General features: G+C 39.0%; 1 protein-coding gene across 1 annotated transcript in view; it reads right to left on the reverse strand.

The window, feature by feature from the left end:
* Positions 1 to 8,491: 8,491 nt before the first annotated feature.
* LOC127631784 (tyrosine-protein kinase receptor UFO-like) overlaps positions 8,492 to 27,656 on the reverse strand; it is a 62,443-nt gene continuing 43,278 nt past the window's right edge. The window contains exons 8-20 of the mRNA XM_052110123.1: positions 26,132 to 26,271; positions 24,899 to 25,043; positions 24,588 to 24,608; positions 19,971 to 20,100; positions 17,780 to 17,871; positions 16,232 to 16,327; positions 16,065 to 16,142; positions 15,884 to 15,976; positions 15,564 to 15,685; positions 14,870 to 14,979; positions 13,332 to 13,491; positions 13,060 to 13,196; positions 8,492 to 12,706 (exon numbers count right to left, since the gene is read on the reverse strand). Coding sequence (XP_051966083.1) covers positions 12,253 to 12,706; positions 13,060 to 13,196; positions 13,332 to 13,491; positions 14,870 to 14,979; positions 15,564 to 15,685; positions 15,884 to 15,976; positions 16,065 to 16,142; positions 16,232 to 16,327; positions 17,780 to 17,871; positions 19,971 to 20,100; positions 24,588 to 24,608; positions 24,899 to 25,043; positions 26,132 to 26,271 — 1,778 coding nt within the window. The 3' untranslated portion in view covers positions 8,492 to 12,252. The remainder of the gene's footprint in view (positions 12,707 to 13,059; positions 13,197 to 13,331; positions 13,492 to 14,869; positions 14,980 to 15,563; positions 15,686 to 15,883; positions 15,977 to 16,064; positions 16,143 to 16,231; positions 16,328 to 17,779; positions 17,872 to 19,970; positions 20,101 to 24,587; positions 24,609 to 24,898; positions 25,044 to 26,131; positions 26,272 to 27,656) is intronic.

The raw sequence follows: 27,656 nt of genomic DNA on the forward strand, positions 1-27,656 counted from the left end.
ACCACAGATGCCTCTCAACTGGATTGGGGTGCCGAGTGCATTGGGCACGCAGCCGCTGGCTTCTGGATAGGGCTCCGGCTGCATTTGCACATCAACTGCCTAGAGTTGCTGGCTGTATTTCTTGCCCTACAGAGATTTCTCCCACTGATTCGGGGCAAGCACGTCTTGATCTGGTCAGACAGCCCTACAACGGTAGCATATATAAATCCCCAAGGCGGCGTGCGCTCTCATCATATGTCACAACTCGCCCGCCATCTCCTCCTTTGGAGTCAGCAGCGACTCAGGTCTTTGAGCGCCACTCATATCTCGGGCAACTGCAACAGGACAGCGAACAGGTTTCGCCTAATGAATGGAGGCTCCACCCCCAGGTGGTCCAGCTGATTTGGGGCCGATTCAGCATGGCACAGGTAGACCTCTTTGCCCCCCAAGACAATTCGCACTGCCCACTCTGGTAGTCCCTGACAAAAGCCCCTCTCGGGACAGATGCCCTGGCACATAGCTGGCCCCGGGGGCTGCGCAAGTACGCATTTCCCCCAGTGAGCCTTCTTGCACTGGGGCTGTGCAAGATCAGGGAGGATGAAGAACAAATCACCTTAGGACTTCAGGCTCTTTACTGGCCCACTCGGTCTTGGTTCTCGGATCTCACGCTCCTTGTGACAGCACCTTCCTGGCAAATTCCCCTGAGGAAGGACCTTCATTCCCAGGGACGGGGCACACTCTGGCATCCGCGCACAGACCTCTGGAACCTACACATCTGGCCCCTGGATGGGATGTGGAAGATCTGAGTGACCTACCACCAACAGTTGTAGACAAGATCAACAAAGCCAGAGCTCCCTCCACCAGGCAACTTCACGCCCTGAAGTGGCGCTTGTTTGCGAATTGGTGTTCTCCCTGATCTGAAGACCCACAGAGATGTGCAGTACGGTCAGTGCTCTTATTCCTGCAAGAGAGGTTGGAGGGGAGGCTGTCCCCCTCCACCTTGAAGGTGTATGTAGCTGCTATTGTGGCCCACCATAACGCCGTGGACGGCAAGTCCTTGGGCAAGCACAACTTGATTATCAGGTACCTGAGGCTGAATCCTCCCCGGCCAAACCTGTTCCCCTCCTGGGATCTCTCAGTGGTCCTCTCGGTTCTTCAGAGACCCCCCTTCAGGCCGCTTGACTACCCATTCTACCAGGGGTGTTGCGGCTTCGTGGGCATTGTACCATGGCGCCTCTCCAGCAGACATATGTAGAGTCTCGGTTACTGACGTAACCTCCGTTCCCTGATGGAGGGAACGAGACTTTGTGTCCCGCCAGCCACAATACTTAACCATTCGCTGAAAGCGCCGGGTCTTCAAGATCAAATTGAAATTCATGGCTTTTTAACACTTCTGTGTATACATTTGAAGGCTGCTTATTGGATCAATACAGGTGAACATCATATTATGCAACTACGCATTACTTTACGGAGAGCTTACAACATACTAGTCTTGCCTTAAGAGTAGGTGGTGCAACCAAATTAAGCACTGACAAACTAACTAGTAGTTACTGAGCCCTTCGTGTGTTTCAGTGGTCTGTTGGGCTCTGGATCTATTCTTTGAAATTACTTGAGTGAATGTTACTGTTTCATCCTAGACTGACTCTTTTTTTCTTTTGTATTATCAAATGTGAATCTTGTGGTTTGCTTGATTTGACTTTTGTATTTTGTTTTTCATTGAATTATTTTTGTGTACATATGACATAGTTGCTATTTTTCCTGAATCAGTTATAGTGTCACCCAGTTTTATGTTGAGGGCTCAATTGTATTGTGTGCCAACTGGTTCTGTCAGATTTTTTTTTTTTTATAATTATTATTATTTGTTGCAGGAGCTGTGTGCCCAATGCAGAGAGGTAGTTTCTACTTTTTGCCCCCTTCATTGGTGGTGTACTCTCACTGAGTGCTGTGCTTATTGTGAGTCATTTTTTTTTTTGGGACCCATCGTCCATTTTGTCAGGTGGCCTCTGCTGGTATGCCTCAGCTCTGCAGTTGTTTTTTATTATTATTATTTGTATTATTATTATACAGCATTTGTGTATGATTCTTCAGGTGTTGTGATGTGTAACTGCTCTTCCCTCATATCACTGTATATGCAGCCTGAAGGCCTGTGACTATACTATTGCATATGCAAATACTAAGTATTGCTGCTCTATTAAATCGAATCGTCCCTGATTTTACCTTTTATTTATCTGGTGGTGGCGTAGTGGGCTAAAGTGCTGAGCTGGTAATCAGAAGGTCGCTGGTTCGATCTCCACAATCACTCTGAAGGGATGAAGTGCATGCGCCAGTGGTTGAAGTTCTTCCAGCGAGAAAAAAGTATTTGCATGCAACATGCCTAGGGGAATGACAGCCGACGCCATGATCATTATTGCTAGACACTGATGTAATGACAGAACACGAGCTGGAGACAGGTACGCCTGCATCACCTGTGAGTCCAGCTCCACACATAGAAACAGAGTCTGTTGCACTGGCAACAAGACACTCTTGTCTAGGTTTACATGCAACCCTAGATTGCACAAATGGCTGACAACAACATCTCAATGTTAGGCAGCCAAAGTCTATGAGTGAGCTAACCCCATCAAGATAATTCAAAATGCAGATGCCTTGAAGCCTCAAGGGCATCAGAGCTGCATCCATGAATTTTGTGATGTGTGTGGTGCCAGAGCAATTCCAAAAGTAAGGACGTAAATTTGGTATGCTTTGCCCCCAAAAGTGAATCTAAGAAAACGTCTGTTTTGTTTTTGTGCAATCTGAATATGGAAATAAGCGTTCTTTAAATCTATTGTCACAAACAAGTTCCCAATCTGTACTTGTGACATTATTTGTTACTGTGTCAGCATTCTGAATTGACATTTCATTAGAGTGAAATTCAAACATCTCAAATCCAGAATGGGACGCAAGCCGTCATCTTTTTTTTCTAAGAGACAGTGAATTTCTCGAATCTTGAGGCCATAGAACTGGAGCAATTGGGGATAACACCTCATGGTGAGAAAATGTGAGCATCGAAGAAGCGATGTTGTCGTCGTCGGTCCCTATTAATATTTGGAAAAACCACATTGAAGTCCCATGCTGCTTTAAACGCTCAATTATTATCCCTGTCCCTAAGAAACCAAAAATCACAGGACTTAATTTTACGGACATGTCCGTCATGTGTGTTTTTGTGTAAAGCAGTCAATGGAAAGGAGGAGGCGAGAACCGGTTCGTAACATGTCCGTAAACTATCTCTCTCTCCCGCACAATCCTCCGCCGTCGACCTTTATCCCTCTTGGAGGCTTGATGAGCCTGATAAGGGACCGGGTGTGTATGATCACGACCCGGCCCCGCCCTCTGCCCTGCCACATTTATTTATATTATCTAACATATCCTCTTCTGCAATTACATACAAAGAAAAAAAAATTACTTTTTGCACTGTACATAACATACTGTAATTTTTGTACTTACCGTAATTTCCGGACTATTGAGCGCACCTGAATATAAGCCGCAACCACTGATTTTTAAATAAAATATTATTTTGAACATAAATAAGCCGCACCTGTCTATAAGCCGCAGGTGCCTACCGGTACATTGAAACAAATGAACTTTACTCAGGCTTTAACGAAACACGGTGTGGCAGCGGGGGCGTGGTCAAGCGCCCGTCCGGGAGAGAAAAGCGGTAAGGGCGCTTACACCTGAGCTAAATTATGTCTAACACCGGTATCTAATTTCAGTAAGCATGGGGAGAGCGGCATAAAAAGGCAGCAGCCACAGAGCTGAGAGAGTGACACACGTCAGTCTAGTGTTGGCGCATAGAAGAATTGAGAAACTTTATAAAATTGATTGTAAACATTGCTGTGGCCATTAAAAGCCTTACCTGGAACGTCAAGTGCCCTGCTGAAAACTGTCACACTGGTGCATGTGTGACAGTTTTCCCAAGAAGGACACGTGAAGCAGGGCACTTGAAATTAGACACCGGTGTTAGACATAATTTAGCGCAGGTGTAAGCGCCCTTACAGCTTTTCTCTCCCGGACGGGCGCTTGACCACGCCCCCGCTGCCACACACGGCTTGTAATAAAACATTTGCAGTAAACAGTAGCCTACCAAGAAAGTCATTGGTCACTATCTTCCTCCTCTTGTGCACATGAAACCCTTGAAGTCATCTCCTTCGGTGTCGGAGTTGAATAGCCTCAGATTTAGTTGTCTTTTTGCGCTGAGTCAATTCCTCACGCTGCTGTTTCCAGCGTCTTATCATCGACTCATTAAGACCAAGCTCCCGTGCAGCAGCCAGATCAATCGCCTTCAACTTGAAAGCAGCATCATATGCGTTTCTCCATGTCTTTGCCATGGTGAGGGTGACAAAATGACTACCGTAATCAGAATGATGGGAAGTTTGAGCGCGCTCGATTTAATCTAAACAGTAAACAAAAAAAGTTGTTTTGACCTTAACCCGTTCGGCAATTTCAATTGGTCTAATGAAAGCTTCACGCCGCCAAAAAACTGAGCACGTCACAGAATGTTTTTTTATTTTTTTTTATATTAAATTTGAAAGCGGGAAAAATCCATATATTAGCCGCGTCATTGTATAAGCCGCGAGGTTCAAAGCGTGGGAAAAAAGTTGCGGCTTATAGTCCGGAAATTACGGTATATAACGTATTTGTTTTAGATTTGCACTACGTATGTGTGTGCATGTATGAAGGTGTGTGTCTGTGTGTATGTACATATATGTATAATTATATATTTATATATATATATATATATATATATATATATATATATATATATATATATATATATATATATCTATGTCTTTCTGCTGTTTTTGTAATGTTGTGCACTGGAAGCTCCTGTCACCAAGACAAATTCCTTGTATGTGTAAGAATATTATTTATTACAACTTTATTCAAGACACAAAGGTCCATAGAGACAACACCGTACAAATATATATAAATAAATAACAATACAAACAGTTAAAAATGATGCGGAAGTGGCATCATTTATAAAACATATACAGGCTTCGGGTCCAATGTTTCCAAAAGCAAGATGTATACCTTGTGTCACTCTTAGAAACATCAACTATGGACACAATGATCATATTCTTAGACCCTGTCAGTCTGCACATGAATCTATACATACAATTTCTTAAAACAGCATTAAAGTTGGCACATTGTTAGACACAAACATTTCACAGGCACTACTCCACCTAGGAATTTTAAGCACAATTCTCAGCGCATCATTATAAGCCACGTGAAGTTTTTTCATTTTCGACTTACTAAAATTACACCACAATTGGGCTGTATATAGTGAAGTGCAATAGGTTTTGAAGAGTGAGATTTTAACATCAGGAGTGCACATATGGAATTTGCGTGCCAGCATGTTCGCCTGCCCATACAGTTTTCCACACTGACGCTGCACATCATCATCATCACAGAGGTCATCTCTTATCACATGGCCCAGATATTTCACTTTCTTTACAACCTCTAGGGGTTCACCTGCCAATAAGTAAGAAGGATAGACACATTTCATATACTCCCTGGTTCTGGCGATCAGCACCACACTCTTCATTGAGTTAAATTTTATATCAAACAATAAACCATATTGAGAACATATTCCAAGAAGTTGCTGCAGGCCAGCACTGGAGGGAGACAGTATCACCAAATCATCAGCATAAAGCATATGATTAATGAGACTATCCCCCACCAAGCATCCAGTTCTACAGCCCTTTAACTCCATAGATAAATTATCCATATACAGATTAAATAGCAATGGAGACAGAATTCCACCCTGCCGCACTCCATTGGAGACATAGAAAGGTGTTGACAAACTCATCCCCCACATGACGTGCATAGTTTGATGAGAGTACCAAAACTGCAGTATCCTAATTAGGTAATAGGGGACACCACGCTCAAGTAGTTTACCAAACAGTTTCCCATGATTGATACGGTCAAAATCCTTTGACGCATCCAGGAAACACATGAAGACTGTGCTATTGCGAGATCTGTACCTATGTACAATTTCTTTAAGTGCATAAATACACATATCAGTTCCATGCTTGTTCTTAAAACCAAACTGATTATCTGTTGACGCTATATATTCTGCAAGCATATCCATAAGAATCCCTTCCAGCACCTTAGATAGTGTATTTGCAAGTGCAGTAGGTCTATAGTTATCTATACTAGTTAATTTACCAGTCTTATTTTTGACTACAGGTACTAGCAAGACAGATAACATGGATCCAGGAAGTATGCCATGCTTCATTAACCCAGAAAAGCATACAGCAAGTAAAACTGAAATACTTTGACAAGCGTATTTCAGATGTCCTGCTGCTATTCTATCTTGCCCACAGGCTTTGTTCATTTTAAGTTTGTCAATAGCATAACATACTTCCTCCGGCCTGATGACTACATCTTCACTGTGAGGTATCTCTCCTATGTTAAACACATCGCTCTTCACACAATTAAAAATGTTCTCATAATGACTCCTCCATAGCTCTGCAATGTTTTCAGGTTCAGAAATGCCCTCTATACTAGAAGGCAGTGGGATTTTGCTGTTGTTAACCACTTTCACCTCCTTCCAGAACTCATAAACATTATTAGTTTGTAACTTTCTCGCCATAGAGTTCACCCTCATAGTCTGCTCATTTCTTTTTATAAAACGCACAGCATATTTAAACCTAGCATTAGACCGTACCTTGTGCTCACAGACCGGGCCATGCCTAAGTTTACCTGCTAAGACACATCTTCTAAATGCATCTCTTGCCTCCATATGAACATCATGGACATAGTCATTCCACCCTGGTCTTACGATATGTTGTTTCACCACTTTACTTCTCAGTGATTCACTTCCATCAACTAAGCAGTTCACAGTTCTATAATACATTACACATAGGTCATTATTGTGACTTACATTCTTACAGTTGCTATCCACACACATAATTGCATCAACAGGTAACTCAATATTTCTCAAGTACACATCAGTCAATAACTTGTAATATTGCAGATCATCTTCTGTAAGCCTTGTCCAGTCCAGTATCTCACCTGATTTATGGCTATCACTATAGACAATCTCAGGTAAACCCTTAGTATTTATGAACATAGAGACAGGAATATGGTCTGCTATAGCCAAACCATATAGGATCTCAGCCTCCTTTATACAATCATGTGCATCAGCAGTAGATATACAATGGTCCAACCAAGATGTTGTATGCCAGGCTTCACTCACATGTGTATAGCTATCTGCTGGCAGTAATTCCTTAGTGGACGGAATAACCTTGTTATCTTCGCAGAACTGTGTGAAGTGTTGACCAAAGAGTGAATTAATATCTGATATATCAGCATTCAGATCCCCCAAGACAAATATGGATGTACATTCACTTTCCCTTATGTAAGACCCTATAAAAGCAAGCTTATTCAAGTACTCATTTTCATTTTTGTGACATTCATATGGAGTATATACATTTAAGATTATAAAAACACTCTTATTACACACCACCTTAATTCCTATGCACCAGTCCACATCTAACTTGATCACAGTGACCAAAGGGTCAAATTTCTTGTGCCAGAATATGGCCACACCTCCTGGGATCCTACCACGCAAAATTCAGGTGTTTAAGTCTGTTGTGGATTCCCCTGCCCCATGAAAGTCATTGTTCACAGTGTTGAGTTTATCCAGATCTTGAATAGCTAAAAAAGTCTCTTGCAAACATACCACATCAGCATTCTCAAAGAGCTTGTCAATAACAGTGCGTTGGGCTCTCGCTCCAGCAGGGGCGTCAGACTGGGGGGGTAAAGGGTACCGAGTACCCAGGGCCCAAGGCAGGGGGGGCCCCTTAGAAGTCAGTTTTCTATACATACATATTTGGTACGGGGGCCCAGCAAGATGGTTTGTACCCAGGGCCCAAAATTTGGTGCTACGCCCCTGCGCTCCAGCATCCTGCCCAATATGCAGACCACGGTAGTTATAGGACACAACTCTCATAGCAGTTTATCATTGTTTTACATGCAGGGGACGCCCTTTGGTTCAGGCGCACTCATCTCTGTGTCAAGCGGTGCTTTAATACTTGCCCCTACCGCAGCCCTATGCTTGCGATTCTCATAGAAGCGCCTTACATAGGTCCCTTCAGGCCACAGCTGCGGCGCATACATCTCTGCTACTTCCTTGCATTCAGCTGTAACTTTGAAAGAAGTGTAGCGAGTATACTCAGTGCCAATCTTCTGACAAGTCACTTGGCAATAAAGCTGATTCTGATATGTGCATGCTTATTAATTGTTTATTGTTCAATGAACAAGCATGGAAAACATTGTTTAAACCCTTTACAATAAAGATCTATAAAGTTATTTGGATTTTTACAAAATTACATTTAAAATACAGTGTCATAAAAAAGGGACGTTTCTTTTTTATATTATAATTTTTAACAGTATTTGTTACGGTAACTACCCATTAATCAATTATTTAATGTAGCATTTTTACAGTCTTTGACTGTTAAAAATAAATTAGATTTTTTTTTTTACTAAGAGCAAGATCCATGAATTATAAATGTAAATATAATTGATTATATCTAGTCTCGTTTTAATTTAAAATTCAATTTTGAGCAATCCATATAACGATATGAGACCCATGCATCAACTGTGCAGGTAGTATTTATTTAATACAAAAAGCATATCAAAATCACAATAGTGACATTGATGTTATATAGACAACATTAGACATAGTATACACCTAAAGCTAAAGATTTGTGCACCATAAACTGAGCCACTTTAAGGCAAAATACTGGCTGTCAAAGGCACTTTGAAATGTGTGCTTAGAAGTAAAAGCATTTTAATCAATAGTCTTTTTTTAACAATGTGTCCATTTGCAGTGAGCTGAAACATTAAAAAACCTTCAAATCTATTTCAAAGACTGGAGCCAGTTTTACATCTAAATACACAATGCTGCTTCATCGTGGAAGACAGAAGTGATTGAAAATGTAAACATCCGAAACATACACACTACATGTCTTAAACAACAGTTTGTATTCCGTCAGGTTAATGCTGAGCTTACTGAATTTCATGCTCTTTAAAAGGCTTGTAGACATAAAACAATTTTCATACATGAGTTCATCATCAAATTTACATTTCAGTATAATTATTTACAAAGTAATGTATGTGATAAAGTACCTTACTAGTCTTACTAGTACCACAATACATTACATACAAATGCACCATACAACACTTGCATTGGTTTTATGTTGTGAAATGGTTTGTTTCAGAATGTCTACTTTTACTCATATTGCAGATTTGATGGTTAAGTTATGTTGGAAGAAAAACAAAAACTTGTATGTATGATAAACAAATGACAATGAATCTAAAAAATGTTAACAAAGCTAAAAAATCAAAATACGACTGCAAATATAGAACAATCATTTTGTGATTGACTATGAATGTCTTTTGCATTTGAGTCTTTTTGTATGATAATACAAAATATTTTGTATGATGATATTATAATATGGTATTTGTATGCTCATTATACATTGTCTAAAATTTCATGTCAGATGCAAACAATAAAATACAAAATAAACAAAGACAAACAAACAAAACATTTATAAAAATGACTAGTGCAAAATATCAAATTGACCAAAAACATCAAGAAACAAACAAAATATAATACTGTGCTTGAGTCTGGGGCAGGGCCTCTGATGAGCAAAGACCTGGCATATGAGTAGCCCTTTTGAAAATCAGCTTCACATAACATGCATCTTGAAAGAAACCACAAAATTGGTCTCATATCATTGTAAAAAAACAACTTCTATTCACTCTGTTGATTCTGAAAACCTCAGAAACAGTTAAAACATGTATGTGTACACCTTGAGGATAGTTAGAGTGCGTGTAAATCACACGTTTGAACTGAATTGACATCACTGACGATTTGGTTTGATTTGATTGACTGCAGTGGAATGTTATTGTCACCCTCCATGTGTTTCTTTGGAAAGGATGTTTGTCAGAAGGAGGCTTGAGAGAGTTTGTGTAAAGTGTCATAGAAGACAGAAACAGATTAAACAAATAGTTCACCCAGAATTAAAAGTTCTGTCATCATAATCGATTCACCCTCATGTTGTTACAAACCTAAATGCAGTGTTTTTTTTGTTTTTTTTTCTGTAGAAGAATCGGTATATATGCTCCAAAAAGGACAACACGTGCCATAAAAGCAGTGGTTTTACTATGCTACCAGAAACCATATTTTACCCATGATATTTGTGGTAGAACTGTAGCAGTAACACAGGAAAACCAAAATAATTCTGCCAAAAAAACTGCAGAACTATTGCGAAGAAATAGAAACTGTTGCAAAAGGGGTGCAAAACTAATTGTGATAAAATGGAAAACAATAGCGAGCGAATGCAAAACGTATTGCTAGGGAATGAAAAACTATTATGAGGGAATGCAAAACTATTGCAAGCGAATTCCAAACTAATTGTGATAAAATGCAAAACTGTTGCGAGGGAATTCTAAACTATTGCGAGGGAATGCAAAACTATTGCGAGGGAACAAAAAATGTTTATGTTTAAAAAAGTTATCATATGGCTTCAGAAGACTTCTAATATAGCACAAAATTTGTATGGAGTCGTACGGTAAAATTATTATATCTTGTGTTTTTTTTCTTGTGTTTTTTGTCCTTTGTGGAGCTTGCCAGACATGGTCAATATTAACTGCCATTGTATGGCAAAAGCTGTGTAACGATTCTTCAAAAATGTCTCCTTTTGTTTTCTATGGAATAAAAATACCATATTGGTTTGAAACATGATGGAGAATAAATTATGACAGAATTAAAATTTTTGGCTGAACAATTCCTTTAAAAATTTGAACAGCTCCATCTCAATCTGGACAGTGGCAGTGTCATGCTAGTTTGTGGCTTTTGCTTAATCTGACCTTTGTATTATTGGTCATTGTTGATGCAAGCACCTCCTGAGTTCACTGTTAAGAGTCAATATCAGCAGCACACCATCTATATGATGAGCTTAGACCTGATGTAATTGAGAACTGGCCTCATTCCATTAGTTTGACTGCTATTAATCTAATAATGTGCCGGTAAATGTGCTGTACTTGTATATCTGTGCCTTTCTGGAATATCTGTTTTAAATCTAAAATCACGTGTGATGCAGTAAAGCAACAAGCAATAGATCCATTCTATGTTAAAGGTGATGTGTGTAACTTCCCCGTTATCCAGCTAATATGCAGAGACAACTGTAAGTAAGCCATTCGTAGGTGCGTTTCTTCGAAAAACGTAAACACTAGCTTTGTGGCACTTTCAAAACATAGCTATGTTTGCATCCAACCAGCCCAACACAGCAACACCGACTCAACCAATGGCGTGAGTTTGCGATGGGACGGGAAGTGCTTGGGAAACCTGTTTGAAACAATCATTATTTTTGCAATTCTATTTGGTGACGCAAGTCACGCAGAAATTACACAGTTCACCCTTAGTTAGAATTTTTGTCCATGAACGTGACAAGTGGCGAGCTACAAGTTATTTTTACATTTTGCTATATTTAATTGTGGAAAACCCATTCTTGATTAAAAAAATGTAATCACATGAACTAGTAAAAAAACATAATTATTGATATCAGTAATTGCATTTTCACTAGTAGAATTTCACAATGATATGTCATTCAATCCAACCGCAATTACAGATTTCTATAATAATTATTTTTACTGGTTGAAATTCCAAATACATGTTATTCTTAGTAGTTATACTATTTAAATCAATAATTACATTGTTACTAGTACAAATAAGCATTCCTGATATCAACAATTGAATTACAAGTAAAAATGGCTAATTTTATATCTTTACATTTATTTCAATAAGTTAGAATTGGTATTTAAGTTATCTGGAAAGGGTTTTCAGATATCAATAAATGAAGAGTAATTTAAGAAATCTTAAAACACTTTATTACTAGATATCATTTTTATTTTTACTTGTAATGACATTTTTTTATATCGGAATAGCCATTTGCACTAGTTGCAATGTTATTATTGACATAAATAATCATTTTTACTAGATTTATATGAAGAATTTACGTTTTTTTGTGTGTGAAAACATAAATTATGACCCATACACATCTCAAAATCTACACTAAGCATAAAAGATCATTTGGAAAGCAAAGGGGAAAAAAATCATTTTAAGCACTGAATGTCTGGAGGAGTGTGTGGAATGTTTGTGCAAATTGGGATAGGAGCAGTAACTCTCGCCACAAGAGGCAGTATAAATCAATTTCAGTCACTGCAGCATCACTGCCAGGGAACTTTCTTTCCCCCTTGGCCGTCTCGCTCCTCAAGGGCTTGAGTTTCAGAGGGCGGCACTGGAGTGGAACAGGACGAAGGTTGAAGTGCCGGTGTGGGTGTAGACCCAATAAGGTTAAGACTCTCCATGGAGTCGGTGTTGAGCAGGCGCTGGTTCTCGTGCTGAGGGCAGATGACGTACCGGCTGGGGTGGTGGACTTCCACAGTGGCAACAGTACCTGAGCCCTTCAGTGCCCCGAGTGCACAAGGGAGCCCCATTATGGGGTCACGGCCTCCCACGGCCCCCAGCTCACCGGATGACTCCTCCATATTGACGTAGAGTATCTCATCTGGGTCTTGGCTCGGCAGATCTTCCAGAACCTTTTCGAGCTCACAGTGCAAGATCTCAAAGCTTGGCCGGTCCTTTGGACTCAATAACCAGCAGGAGAACATCAGGGAATAACTGTACAGAACAAAGAGAGACACATAGATGTCAATGACCTCAAACATCAGTGGTTCTCACTAGTCTTGTGACTGATTGTGACACATTTGAATGTTTTGAATTGATTGCAAGTGTGAATGACATTTAAAAGGTACAATTTTAATTAATATTTCTGATGTGTAATCAATATTTTCCATTCATTTCCATTTTTAAAGTCTTTGAATCTTTAAACCTTTGTATTTTGTCCTTATTTTGCTGCCACAAATGGCTTGAAAATGCAACAGTTATATTGATCACAGGCAGTTTTTCCTTTTACTAACACCCATGACTATGAATCACATCATTGGATCCTCAAAAGTCCTTTTCACACTCACATGCTGTCCAGACAGTCTGGAGGTTGTTTGAGTCGGTTGCCCTGTCTCAGATAATCATAGATTTCACTGTTCTCCACGCCAGGGTACGGCGTCTGACCACGAGTCGCTATCTCCCACATTGTCACTCCAAATGACCACTGTAAGACACACAAATCGATATTTCTTAGGGGCTGCTCTATAATGATCATTTTCTAAAATGATTTTAGTTGACTCATAGTCTCCGTTCTGTTCTTCAACAGGAGCCCTTACAGAAAGAAGCTGAGACGTCTTACCACATCGCTCTTGGTGGTGTACACTCTGTCTGCCAGGCTCTCAATGGCGATCCACTTTACAGGCATCTTAGAGATGCGGCCCTGTCTGTAGTAATCTCCATTATAGATCTTCTTCGACAGGCCAAAGTCAGCCACACACACGTTCATGTTCTCATTTAACCTTGTAAAAAAAATACAAAAGTTTCTATCGAAAACAGCAAAACAATATACATCAGGAATCTGAGGCCCAGAAGCAATCTGCACACATTTTCCCATTTTTACACTGATTTTGAGGGCAAATCTAAGGAAATATACTGAATTTCAACATGGTAAAAGGTGTTAAAGGTAGCATGAGAGTACAACACTATTATAGATATCTGGAAGTATAAAAAAGTAGGCAAAATACTAAATAAAGGAACACTCAAGGAATGAGGGATGTGTAAAACTTTGAGAATTATGGACTCTTTCTGTGAAGCACAGATTCCATGTGGTCCTGCATATATTTTTATAGGTATCCGATCACCAAAGGTAGCTGTAAAAATCATAAGACAAGTCCTAGAGACACCAGATTTGATCGGATGGTCTCAAATCCGCTAGTTTGAAGGTTTTCCTATTTTTCTGTTATTATTCTGTTAACATTTTTGCCAATATTTTTGCAAACGTATGCGCATGAATAAAACGTCTTCTTTCCTCTAATTCCAATACAAAATGTATTCTTCTGATTTCTGTTTGTCTTTACAATAATTCGTTTTTTTGCCATTTTTAATTTTCCGAAAAACCTACTTTTTCGAAAGAGACCTACTTTTGTCTCCAAGACCGTTGGTCCGATTCACACAAAATTTGGCATGTATCATCTAGAGACCCTCATGACAAAAAGTTATTAAAATAATTAGGATTCATCAAGTCGTTCAGAAGAAATAGCTTGAATTGGGCCATTGACAAAATATTCATTGGCTTACATATATCTTCTAAATGATTTGACAAATCAAAATTCTTTTGATAACTTTTTGTCATAACTATTTGTCATAGACGATACATGCCAAATTTTGTGCGAATCGGATGAAGTAGTATGTTTTTCATGAAACTCAAACATTCAAAGTAACTAGAGTACTTAGTAATTAAATTACTTTTCCCCGGCAGATCTGTCCTTTCAAATTTGGCAAGTTCTGACATTTTGTTCACTTTTCAAAAACTGCTTGGAGATCCCAATAATTGCCTCTTGTGCCTATATTTCATACTTATTTTACTTAGTTGACTTGAAATTAAAATCAACCCTGTTTACTTTCTTACAATGCATATTCCCTCTTATTGTGCTCAATTCATCTGTACATTGCAGTTGTCAACATAAAGCCTCAGAAACAACCTTCTTTTTCGGCTGACATTACAAATCCCTTACTTTTAAACCCCTACTCTCCAACCACCAACGTAAATATAGAGTGCACTTTTTATAGTCCAATCCAAAAATTTTTCTTAATGAACATCCCATTTCATTATGGCAGTAAAATAGATGTCAACTTGGCATGAACTTTTATGAAAGTTTGTTTTACGTGTGTACTCACATGCAGTTTCGAGCTGCCAGGTCTCTATGAATGAAGTTTTTGTCGCTCAGATACTCCATACCTCTAGCGATGTCTGTCATGAACTTCACCAGCATCTGAGAGGGCAAGTACTACGAAAAAAGACAAAGAAAGTACGGTAAGTTCAAAATAAATCACAGATTTTTGTCTTCAAGTAGGAGTACAAGATTGATGTACCATCCAGTCTAATGAAACATTTAGTGTTACATGTTTTGTTCTTTATTTTTAATCTTCTTGTGACAGGTAGATGGCACCAGAGTCCTTCCCCTAGATTCTGCTGACCACAGGCACATGTCCATTGACAATAACAAACACCGCCGAGCAGTAGGCTGTATGAACATTTTTGCGGTACTATGTGTTCCTGTGGGAGTGCACTGTGGTTCTTGAGCATTTGCCTGATGTCTGCTCTTCTAAGGAACTTCATTTATGATTACAACGGACTTTCCTAACAGACCACGAGCATCTAACCTCAAAACAATCTTCTTAAGAGAGTTGTTGACCAGAAAAATCCCTCAATGTGATTGCATCAGAAAGAGCAGCCTTGGCTTCCTTCACTATTTCAGGCGTTCACAAGTAATTAAGTGACGTGTGAGTTTGTGTGTGTGTGTGTGTGTGTGTGTGTGTGTGTGTGTGTGTGTGTGTGTGTGTGTGTGTGTAGTGAGCATGTTGAACTGACCACAGGTAAGTCGCCCAGTCTGGAGTACAGCAGGTAGCTGTGCAGGTCTCCATGCTTCATGTAGGGCAAAATAACAACAGGAGACGGATAACCTTCACTTTCTACTGTCTGCAGACACACACCTAACACACAAACAGTAATTAGTCATTTAGTAAATGTATCATTTGCAAACTATCGCAGACCAGGTAAAATGCTAAGGAAAGGCTGCTCAAATAGACAAACACCAACTTCAAGGGTTGGTTTACTGTTTTGCTGACAAAGTAATAGATCCAATGGCTGACACTACCATGTTTCATTCACTGATCAAAACACGTTCTTACCCAGAAGCCTCATGACGTTCTGATGGTCAAACTCTTTCATGCAGGCCGCCTCTCGCAGAAAATCTTCCATTTCAGTGCGAGTGCAGATAGCAACTGATGACAAAACAGTAAAAGATTGAAGTTAGTACACTGAAAATGACTGCACATGATTTCAGAGATGATGCTTTTGCGGTTGACTTACTTTTCATGGTCTTCACAGCCACTTTGAGCACAGAGTCTTCTTGAGTTAGCAAACCCTCCATAACAGAGCCAAACTCACCTACACACACACACACACACACACACATTTATGATCTGAATCAAGTTGAAACAAGACACAGATGTCTACCGCCGTTATGTAAGTCTCACCTTCTCCCAGTGTTTTTCCCAGTGTTAGTTTGTGTCTGTCCACCATTACGTCCTGTAACTTTTGTTTCAGCTCATCGCTGATCCCCAGAGAGTTTACTGAGAAAAGAACGAGCCATCCGAGACATTAGCATCAGTTTTCAAAGCCTCTATGCAAGTTTCATTATCATGTGAAAAATAGTCTTTACAGAGAAACTTGGCTTTTGTATTGGCATAAACTGGTTGGGTGAACCTCACAAAAGCATGTCTGGGTCACATTTTTGTTCAAAATTTAACAAACAAAATAAATTTAAAAATATATAATAATAATAATAATAATAATAATAAAACACTGTATTCTAATTTCATCATCAAGTTCCACACAACAAACCAAACAGTCTGTCTGAATCAGATTTAAAGGTGAGATCCAACAACACTGAATATAAGCTGAACTTTATTAGTTATCAAGAAGCCAAAAATGTTGAAAATGCTTATAGAAATTAAGAGAGAGAGAGAGAGAGAGAGAGAGAGAGAGAGAGAGAAGAAAATGTTATGGAATTTGTCCAGATCATGACTTAAAACCTCCACCCTTTACAATCGCTCAAAACAAGCTCGCATTCATGTGAATGTTCTCATTTTCGTCCTTTTTCACTATCTCACAACACATGACGTCATGCTCTTCTGGATCAAACGCAGACCTTGAGATACAGTATTTCATCTCTAGAGTAACACTGAGCTTTTGTTTCGGCGATTCAGCTCATGACAGCAGTCAGATACGCATCTGATATATAGTTAATACTTGGAAATACAAGTTTAGTCTCGTTAACTCTAAATCAGGGCCAACGATAATATTTGTACTTTTCCTTGAAATCATTTCCATGAAACACAGAAACCTGAAGTTCTCAGATCAAAGCTTTAGTCAAACATGTATTAAGGTACAGGAAAAACAGTCCTCATGTACACAGACATATGGAGAGGACATTAGTGAAGGTATGGGCTCCTCCAGCAGGTTTCACAGGACGTGTGTGTGTGTGTGTGTGTGTGTGTGTGTGTGTGTGTGTGTGTGTGTGTGTGTGTGTGTGTGTGTGTGTGTGTGTGAAGCGGTTATCTGTCAGTCAGGTTTCAAATCAACACCCATTTCTCAAGTTTCTATTCAATTCTTCCTCTGTTCCACACTGTTCCTTGGCATTTCTGGCTCTTTCTGGTTTAGTTTTTCCCTACATGTTAAGAACTGTCTTGTAAGACCTAAAGCAGTGACTTCAGGGATGAAATGTGATTCCAGGTTACAAGTGCATGCTCATTTCCCTTAAACTCTGCCAAACAACAGTGAAAGAAAACCTCTGAAGAGTACTCAGAATGGATGTAGGCGGATCATCCGTCATAAAGTAAACTCTTAAATGCATTTAACTTCATATAAAATGTCTTCACATAATCAAATGTTGAGCTCCGTGGCTGTGAGAACACTTATCAAATCAAAGTTGCATTGATCTTGGCCAGCAGTGATTGATCAGGTTACAGCGACATGCACAAGTGTTTTAAAAAGGTGTCAGTTTAGGATGTCAATGAACTCACGTGTAGCTTCCGTCGTGCGTCGACTGTATGTGCGTCGAGCTCGATATCGGACAACAAGTTCACCGCTCTCCATCATGGGCTCAAATGCCTCGCTGTAAAACACACACAAATAAATATTATACATACTGTACATATTTGTCGCAAGGTTTTTTTTCCTGCTCATACTCATTATGACATTATGTCTTCTATAATGTCGTGCTGAAATGTAGAAACACCAAGAAATCAACATTGTAGTTTTGTTTCTTTTTGTCCATTCTCTATACTAGGGATGCACCGATACCACTTTTTCTCTTTTGATACAATTACGATATCTTAAATCTCAGTATCGATCCAATACCAGTGTTACTTTTTTGTTTTTATATCTATACCTCATTTACATTTACATTTATGCATTTGGCAGACGCTTTTATCCAAAGCGACTTACAGTGCACTTATTACAGGGACAATCCCCCCGGAGCAACCTGGAGTTAAGTGCCTTGCTCAAGGACACAATGGTGGTGGCTGTGGGGATCGAACCAGCAACCTTCTGATTACCAGTTATTTGCGTTAGACCACTACGCCACCACCACTCCTACCTCACTCTGTGATACTAATTAAGGTAACACTTTAATATGTAAAGAAACACAAACCTTTATCTACACATTATTTCAATATAAATATACAGCCTATTTAGAAAATTTGTATTGTTAAATAGTCTACTGGAAAAAGCAGCAGCAAAATTAACAGTTTTTCTAGTGAAAGTCTTCAGTTTTTTTCAACTTATATCTGGACATTTAAAGGATTCCAATCTCTTTTTTTGTTCACTTTAGTTGTAAGACATCAGTCCACTTTTTATTCATATTGTTATATTATTTGTAAACAAATAATAATGATAATGAATTCTTTTTTTTATTAATATTATTATTGACTTTATCATTTTAAAATACAGCATTAATATTGTATTTCAATCGTGCATTTTAACTTTAAAACCTATGGGCTTTTATTTTGACGCTTGGAAGACTCCAGGAAATCCTGTAAGTGTCCGTATTTGGTCACAGTGACCAAATTTGGTGCTTCATATTCAAAATCTCGGCACCACCGGTGCCGTTCTCAATGCATGTTATAAGCGAACCGAACTATTGAGTATTTACATCAGAAATGTTGTTCATGTGGAGCGCACACACATGAAAATAGCCGTGAGCACTGAGGGATGAAAATAGCCGCGACCACCTCACCAGCCTGCACATGCTATGTGTGTGTTTCTACAGAGCAGCAGCATTCACTAACTTGCTGAACATGCATACTACAGTATATATTTACTTATTAAACAACTTTTTGAAGCAAATCTTCAAATGCTTTGAATAAAATTCACTAGTCATATGGGCTACTTTTATGTCTTTTTTGGAGCTTGAATAACACACAGTTTAGGACTATCTTAAAATGTCAGTATCGGAGCCGATGATCCATGTATTCACATCCACTGTTGGACATTGTTAGTGGACAAATGTATAAATAGATAGTGTGTGAAAAATGTTTCAAAGAGACTTTACTTTCTAGTAGTCCACAGTGCTAAAGGTTCCAGAATTTGAAGAAACACCTATTTGCTATTGTACTGCTAAAAGTTTACAGTACACTGTAAACCTTAAACATATGTCCACATTTCAAATGTATAGTCTTTCTCTTGCTGGAGAATAGACTATTGATTACATCATCTCCTTCTCAGTAAACAAATCGTTTGTCCAATATAATGCTTTCTGCAATGAGAATGTCCTGCCTCTAAGACCACCTGCCCCTAACTAGCACTAGCTAGTAGCAAGTCATTGTTTTGCAGGGCTATACAAAACTAAAACTGTGTCCGAACTTATGTACAGAAGCATATCTAGACAAGTGAAGCTGGGGAGGAGGAGGGTTTTACTGAGAAAACTCTTGTAGCATGCTACATTGAAACTGCAAACATCTGAGCAATTTAAATGTTAGACAAAGAGACAGAATGCTAGTGGTTGATTGGCTAACAAATGACATGTTGAAAGGACCTTTCAGCTTGTGCCATGTAGAGTTTCACTTTAAGTCATATTTTTCCAAGTTAATCTGTTTCCTGTAATTTTTTGTTTTAATTCGTAGTTGAAGTAACAACTGCTGTCTGCTGTATTCTCCACAGTGTCAGAACCATAGAATGAAAAAGGATAGAGCCCAACCGATCATCACTACCCACCCGAAGCGTGTCTCCTTCCGCCTCAGCCTGGTCATGTATACGGCCAAGAGCACCGCAAGAGCTATGGCAACAGCGATGGACATCACCACATACCACCAGTGCCAGGAGAACGCAGGAGGACTTGACGGATCTTTACACATACAAACAGAGTTAGATTTAAAATGACAAATTACATATAAACAGGATTACAAAGAGGAAAAGTGTGAAAGTATCAATATGTTAATTCAATTAAGCTTAGTAAGCTGCCTCAAACTACCTAGATAGCATTTTAAAGGAATATTCTGGGTTTAATTCAAGTAATGCTCAATTGACAGCATTTGTGGCATAATATTGGTTACCACAAAAATTCATTTCAAGTCATCCCTCTTCTTTAAAAAAAAAAAGCAAAAATTGAGGTACTTAAAACGGAAGTCAATGGGGTCCATTTTTGGAGGGTTTTGGAGGTGGATGTGTGCTTTGAACAGCTGGTCATTGGTGGGATAAGCCCATGAAAATGACCTCTGTGCAAGATTTACAACAGGGTGTGTTGCTTCTTGTTAATGCTCTAAACTATTTGACTCTATCTTTCTTTCCACATGCCTCAAACTTGAAAAACCTCCTCACAGGGTTTGCCAGTCACTAATTTCCTTTGCTCTCTTTCTTTCCTTATTTTGTTCTGTTCTTCCTCTTTTCTGAAATGTGAAACAGCAGCCAGAAGAAACCAACATTTCAAAAGGGAAATAACTAAGGGAAGTAAAAGGAAAAGACCACTTCCACATCTTGTGTGTCTCAGGTTTTACTATCTTTGCAACCAAATGTCCCTATGTCCCAACAAGGATAGTAAAACCTGAAATCACATACACTGTGCATCCAAATACCAAATTTGAAAGAATACAGTGCATTCATAAAGTATTCAGACCCCTTCATTGTTTCATATTTTATTATGTTGCAGCCTAAGGTTAAAATGCTTTAAATTATTTGTTTTTCCACATCAGTTTACACTTTATACCCCATAATGACAAACCAAAAACCTGATTTTTGATAACTTGTCAAATTCATAAAAAAAAAATACAAAAACATAAATATCACATTGACATAAAGTACTCAGTACTTAGTTGAAGCACCTTTGGCAGCAATTACAGCATCAAGTCTTTTCGGGTATGACGACAAGATTTGCACACCTGGATTTGGGGATTTTCTGCAATTCTTCTCTGTAGATCCTCTCAAGCTCTGTCAGGTTGGATGGGGTCCATTGGTGGACAGCCATTTTCAGGTCTCTCCAGAGACGATTGATTGGGTTCAAGTCCGGGCTCTGGCTCTTGGAAGGCTATCCTTTGGCCCAGTCTGAGGTCCTGAGTGCTCTTGACCAGGTTTTCATTAAGCAAATCTCTGTATTTTGCTGCGTTCAGCTTTCCTTCAACCCTGAGTAGTCCCTACGACTGAAAAATACCCTCACAGCATGATGCTACCACCACCATGCTTCAGTGTTGAGATGGTATTGTGCAGGTGTTGAGCAGTGACTGGTTTTCTCCAGATATGATGCTTGGAATTGAGGCCAAACATTTCAATCTTTGTTTCATCAGACCATAAGAAGGACATAAGCAAAAGTGACAGTGGACGGAGCAACAATGTTTTGTACTCCGACAACGACCAGCCTGCTAACTAACCGGAGGATTGAATTCAGCCAGTAATGCTTGTGATGAACAGTGACTTGCCAGTGTCCTTTGCAGATTATCTCAATACGTTGTTATATTTGCCAACATTGTTAGTGTTTCTTACATAGTTGTCATCTTATTTTGTGCATTGTTTTGATCTGTAAGGGGATTTTTAACCAGCTACGCACTAAGTTTGGAAGATCCCAGCTATCTGTTAAGTAAAACGGTTGGATTCTGAATCAATAATATTATATATGCTATGGAAAAAAATCTAAATACAACTATCTGCTACAACAGTGTTAATAATGATTCCACTGTAACAGTTGACAGAACTTAGCAAGTTAAGCCGTAATTCATACAGTATAATGTAATTACATTGCCTGTCATCTTTAGCGTAGATGTCGTCTCTGACATTCTTGTTGAGCAATGTAATAACGATGGATTGCATTAATCCATATGTTTTAATATATCCTCAAAAACAAGAGAAAAAGCTGCATACCAACACACTGTGATGTGCCAAGTTTTTTTATGTTTGAGGTAGTCATGTGAAACTACCACGTAGACAGTAAACCGTTACTTCACCATTCGGCTCTCAGATGTCCGGATTATGATAGGCTCCAGATTTCCCCGGCTGTGAACCAGCAGAGCACAGGCTCAGCATGAGAACCATTGCAATTTCAGTGGAAAAAGGCTGCCAGAGTGACCATCAGGTTCTTGGTCACCTCTCTTACCAAGGCCCTTCCCTGATTGCTCAGTTTGAGGAAGAGCTCTAGGAAGAGTCCTGGTTGTTCCAAACTTCTTCCATTTAAGAATTATGGAGGCAACTATTCTCTTGGGAACCTTCAATGCTGCCAAAATGTTTTGTAGCCTTCCCCTGATCTGTGCCTCGACACAATCCTGTCTCTGAGCTCTGCAGGCAGTTCCTTTGACCTCATGGCTTGGTTTTTACTGTGATATACATTTTCAGCTGTGTGATCTTATATAGACAGGTGTGTGTCTTTCCAAATCATGTCCAATCAATTGAATTTGCCACAGGTGGACTCAAATCAAAGTGTAGAAACATTTCAGAGATGATCCAGAGAAATCGGATGCACCTGAGCTAAATTGCAGGTGTCATAGCAAAGGGTCTGAATACTAGTTTTTTTCTTTTTGATACATTTCAAAAGTTATCAAAAATCATGTTTTTGCTTTGTCATTATGGGGTATGGAGTATAGATTGATGTGATTTTTTTTTTAAAAGTATTTTATCATAAGGCTGCAACATAAAAAAATTTGAAAAAGAAAAAAATTAAGGGGTCTGAATACTTTCTACATGCACTGTAGATCTTGTGGCTGCTGTGAATCGTTGACTCAGTGCCAAGTTTCAATTTATTTTATCACAGCTGCCCAGCTAGGAGTTATGGCGCCCCCTAGCATCGTATATTGATGTTATTTAGGATGTACCCTCAAAATGTTCTGTTCTCCATGTGTACCAAGTTTTGTTATGTTTGGATATTGCTCTCACAAGATACAGACCAATTAGTCATTATGGGCCACACCCAAAAACATACTGGCGCTTAACTTATAATCGATTCAATTCATCAAATCTTTTGATCGTTATGTGTCAGGAGAATCTCTAGATGATTTTTACCAAATTCTAGGTGACTCAGAGAAACGACTTAAAAAAATATAGACTTTTTAAAAATAAAGTGATTAAAAAGTTTTGCTGCAGAATATAGTATAATATTAAAGCAATATCAAATGAGCAAGAGTGCGATATGGCCCTACATATGGCTGAGAGTCGGCATAAGGTAATAACAGCTGTGCTGATTTAGGACCACACAGCACAATTGCGAGTGTGATATTGCTTTTATACAACAGTTCAAAGAACAGGTAAATAAAAAGATTTGAGAAAAGGACTGTCACAAAAAAAAAACAGTCTCTGTTACTAATTCAAAAACATCACTTCAGAACTAGTAGCAATGTCTTGAGCTGTATGTGTATGTTTGAGAGAGACAGAGAAAGAACTATTGAGCCTGTGTGATTACTGTCACAACTCCCAAGCAGTAGTGTAGTGTTAGATTGCTGAAGATAATGGGAATTCTGGTCAAATATACCCTATTTTCTCAGAGTAAAAATAGCCGTATGAATCTTCCACTATAGAGACCATTCACTGTTGATTACATCTCCTCACAATGCAGAAACTCCGGTATCAGGTAAGCATCATGAGTCTGTGTGATTTCTCCATCAGATGTGTATCTTAGCTGTGAAAAGTCTTAATGCTGAATCTGTTAGTTAGTAGTACTAATCCAAGTCATCATGGAGTGAGAGAAAATTCCGATGATTTCAAAGAAACCACTCGCTGACTCAAATGTGCTGACTAAATGCATGTCAAACTTAACTGGCTCATAACACAGGAAAATTGTATTTTGTCGCCACCTGCTGGCTAAAATCTTTAATGTTGGTAGATTATTTATTTTTGGATATAATCTGAGCTTTCACTTACTATTTTAGATCGAAATCAGTTTTATGACTAGGGTTCCTAGTCCGGTTGTTGAGTGGACAGTTTTGATTTCGAGACACGTTTTCCAGGTCCAAGGCATAAATTGTCTGACAGAATAAGTTTTCACTCACGGTTTCGTGAAGATAAAAATCTGGCAACCGTATATGTCTGGTAAAGTCTACTTTTTGGTTGTAGGCATGATGTAGGCAATCTCTTCACTACACTACTGCAGGACAGCTGAGGTAAATTACATAATGGCGGGACATATGCAGTTTTAATGGACAATTCTCAAGGCCAATGGAGATACTTGTTAAACAGGTAGCCTGATTTCACATCTTTTCATTGGTCATTTCAATGCACAATTCAAACAGTAGGAAGAGGTCAATTGGTGCATTCCTTCATATGGTAAAAAGTCAAAATTGCCAAAAGTGGAGATACGTGTTTTTCATTGGACAGCGATGAAATGTAAAACTTTTCTTTGAGTGTGTGTGTGTGTCTCACCTCTAGAAAGAAGCAGCATTTCTGCAAAATATTGGGAGAAAAGACCATTCAGAGTAGTTGTTTACAGTAATCGGGAAGTATTTTAGATGTGTTTGGGTAGTTGACATATAAATATTTTATAATTATAATGTATGCCTCAACTACACACAATATTTGCACTTCTGATTATAAATGGTGAAACTTAAAATAAGTTTAAAAACAGGACCAAAGATATACACTTATGCATTCAAATAAATTTTAACCAAAATCTTTAACATCCACAGACATATTATTCATCAACTATGCTTTTTATAGTCTGCCTGCTGTCTCACCTGAAGGGATAAGTGTGATGGTTTGGAGGGGTGTCCAGGGCCCCTGTCCCGCACCAGTGTACGCACATACTCTGAAGGACACATTGGATAGGGGGGCAGACAGATTGACATACAGTTCTGTGTCCAAACCCGTGACCACCACAACCTACAGCAACAGAGGAAATTGGACTGGTCAGCAATAAACAACTAAATGTAATGATGTCATTTATATAAAGGTAACATAAAATGACATTTGAAACCCATTTTACTTCCGAAAGGGGAAATAATTCAGAGTAGGATATTCAAAGAGTGGTCCCTATATAACAGGTGGTTGCGAAGTTAATGAAACATTACAACGTTTCTTTGGATTAACATGCACAGACGAATCATTTAAAATGAGATCAGGACTGACTCGATTGCATTATTCGATTTGGTTGTCACTGCAGAGCTCTTTTGGTGTGCTTTGCTGGCTGCGATTCTCTGATTGGTATATATCTCTCTTCAGGATTATGGGTAGTGCAGTTCTTCACCAGGAATTCTGCTATTAAACACAATTTTTTAAAAACTAAAAGATGAAGCAACAACTGATGGCTTCAACAGAAGCATTAACCATCGAGGAGGGCCTGGCCGTACCATGATGGAGCACAGCCGGCACTGAATTTACATTTACATTACATTTATGCATTTGGCAGATGCTTTTATCCATAGCGACTTACAGATGTGTTATTACAGGGACAATCCCCCCGGAGCAACCTGGAGTTAAGTGACTTGCTCAAGGACACAATGGTGGTGGCTGTGGGGCTTGAACCAGTGACCTTCTGATTAACAGATATGTGCTTTAGCCCACTACACCAACACCACTCCAGATATGCTGATCAGCGGGAGAGCGAGATAAAGGGCAGCCGGAGCCGCCAGTTCGGGAGAGAGAGAGACACATGCAGCCGCATTGCATATACTGTATGTATGTGTTTGTTTACGTTTGTTTTAAGTTGAGTTTCTCATTAAAACTTATTTACTGTTCAGCCAGTTCCCACCTTCTCCTTGCCTGTTTTTTACCTGTTACAGACTCCTACACTGCAACCATGACAAACCCTGTTAAGGAGCACAACAATCACAGCTCGACTGCATCATCCACTGAAAGTTCCACAAACAACATGCTGACTCGACCGAACTAGACAAAGGTCAGGAACTAAAATCAAAGCGTATGTAAATCAAAGCGACTGGGGTCAGTATGAGTGCATGTTTTATGTTAACCTGTTCCATATGAGGTGCACTGTACTCCATCATGTATCCCTGCAGCTCGCCATTTATCTTTCCAGAAGGTTCTGACCATCTCAGCAGAACTTCTGTCCCGTTCACCACAGCAGTTACATTCTCTGGTGCTGAATCCGGAACTGAAACACAAATTAAACAAAACAAATTGACACTCAAATTGTGCGTTACAAGCTGAAAACTAATCCTTCACCAAACAACATGCACACTCGCATCATAGAAGGTCAATAAAAAGCTTAATTCTTAAATGAATGTTGCAGGTTCAATACACGTTAATCTCAATTGGCAGCATCTGGCATAGTGCTGAAAAAAAAATTTGATAAAAAAAAAACTATAACAAAAAACAGCATAAATTGTAGTTATAGTAAGACTCTTACAATGGAAGTGAATGGGGCCAGTTAATACACATTTAAATACTTACTGTTTCAAACGAAAAGCCACAAGACATAACCATTAATGATTTTAGTGTGCTGGTGATTTACCAGTGTTACGGCGGTTACCAGGTATCAGCGTTATGCCCTCATTATAACAAAGTTGTATTATTGGATATTTTTACACCTGCAGCACCTGCTATCTCTCCTGAACGCCTCCAGAGGTCGCCATCTCCAGAGTACTAACCCTTTACGAACTACATTTCCCAAAACGTAGCTCTGTCTATTTATGTTCCTGGTTTACCCGCATTCAGTGCAAAGTCTTGTTCTGCCTAGTCTGCAATTCTGAGCGTTAAATTCCATTCTTGTTCTCCCTGTGTTTTGACTCCTACCTGTTCATTGTATTTCCCAGCCTGCTTGTGTGTTTTTTGGACTTATTGCCTGTTTACTGGATTACTACTCTGTCTCTTGGATTTAATTGGTTGGCCTTTCTGGACTGTCTTCCTATGTACCGAACCCTTGCCTGCCTTTTGTTTACCCTTTTATTTGCTACTTTGTTGTACTGTTGTACTTTTACTAAACAGCATATGGATCTTAACAGTACTGCCCCGGTGTCTTCGCTACAGATATAACTTTACACAGATAAGGTTCTTAAGCGATTTTATCACACTAAAATCATGTTAGCACACGTAATTTACAAAAACGTACATGTTTACATTTTGTGATAATACTTTGAAACAGTGAGTATTTTATTGTTTATGGACTGGCCCCATTCACATCCATTGTCAAGGCTTTTTTTTTTTTTTTTATAAACGCAGTATAGGACAACATTATTTTTTTGTGGTAGAAATGCTGTCACTTGAGCGTAATTTGCACTAAACCACAAACATTTTTAGAATTTACACTATAATATGTTTACTTCGTAATTTAATGACAATGTGATTCTCACTGACTTGCGAAAATGAAGGAGATATTAAGGATATAAAGACATACAACAGATACAAACCTAAACAAGTTAAGTTACTGTTAACAACTTTAATCTCAGTGGAAAAAGTATCATCAGTAGTTTATCTAGGAAGCCAAAAGATTATTCTTTAAATTTTTGTGGCATAAATGATTTTAACTTTAATCATGAA

The sequence above is a fragment of the Xyrauchen texanus genome, chromosome 38 (genome assembly GCF_025860055.1).
Source record: "Xyrauchen texanus isolate HMW12.3.18 chromosome 38, RBS_HiC_50CHRs, whole genome shotgun sequence".
In the NCBI taxonomy this organism is placed as follows: domain Eukaryota; kingdom Metazoa; phylum Chordata; class Actinopteri; order Cypriniformes; family Catostomidae; genus Xyrauchen; species Xyrauchen texanus.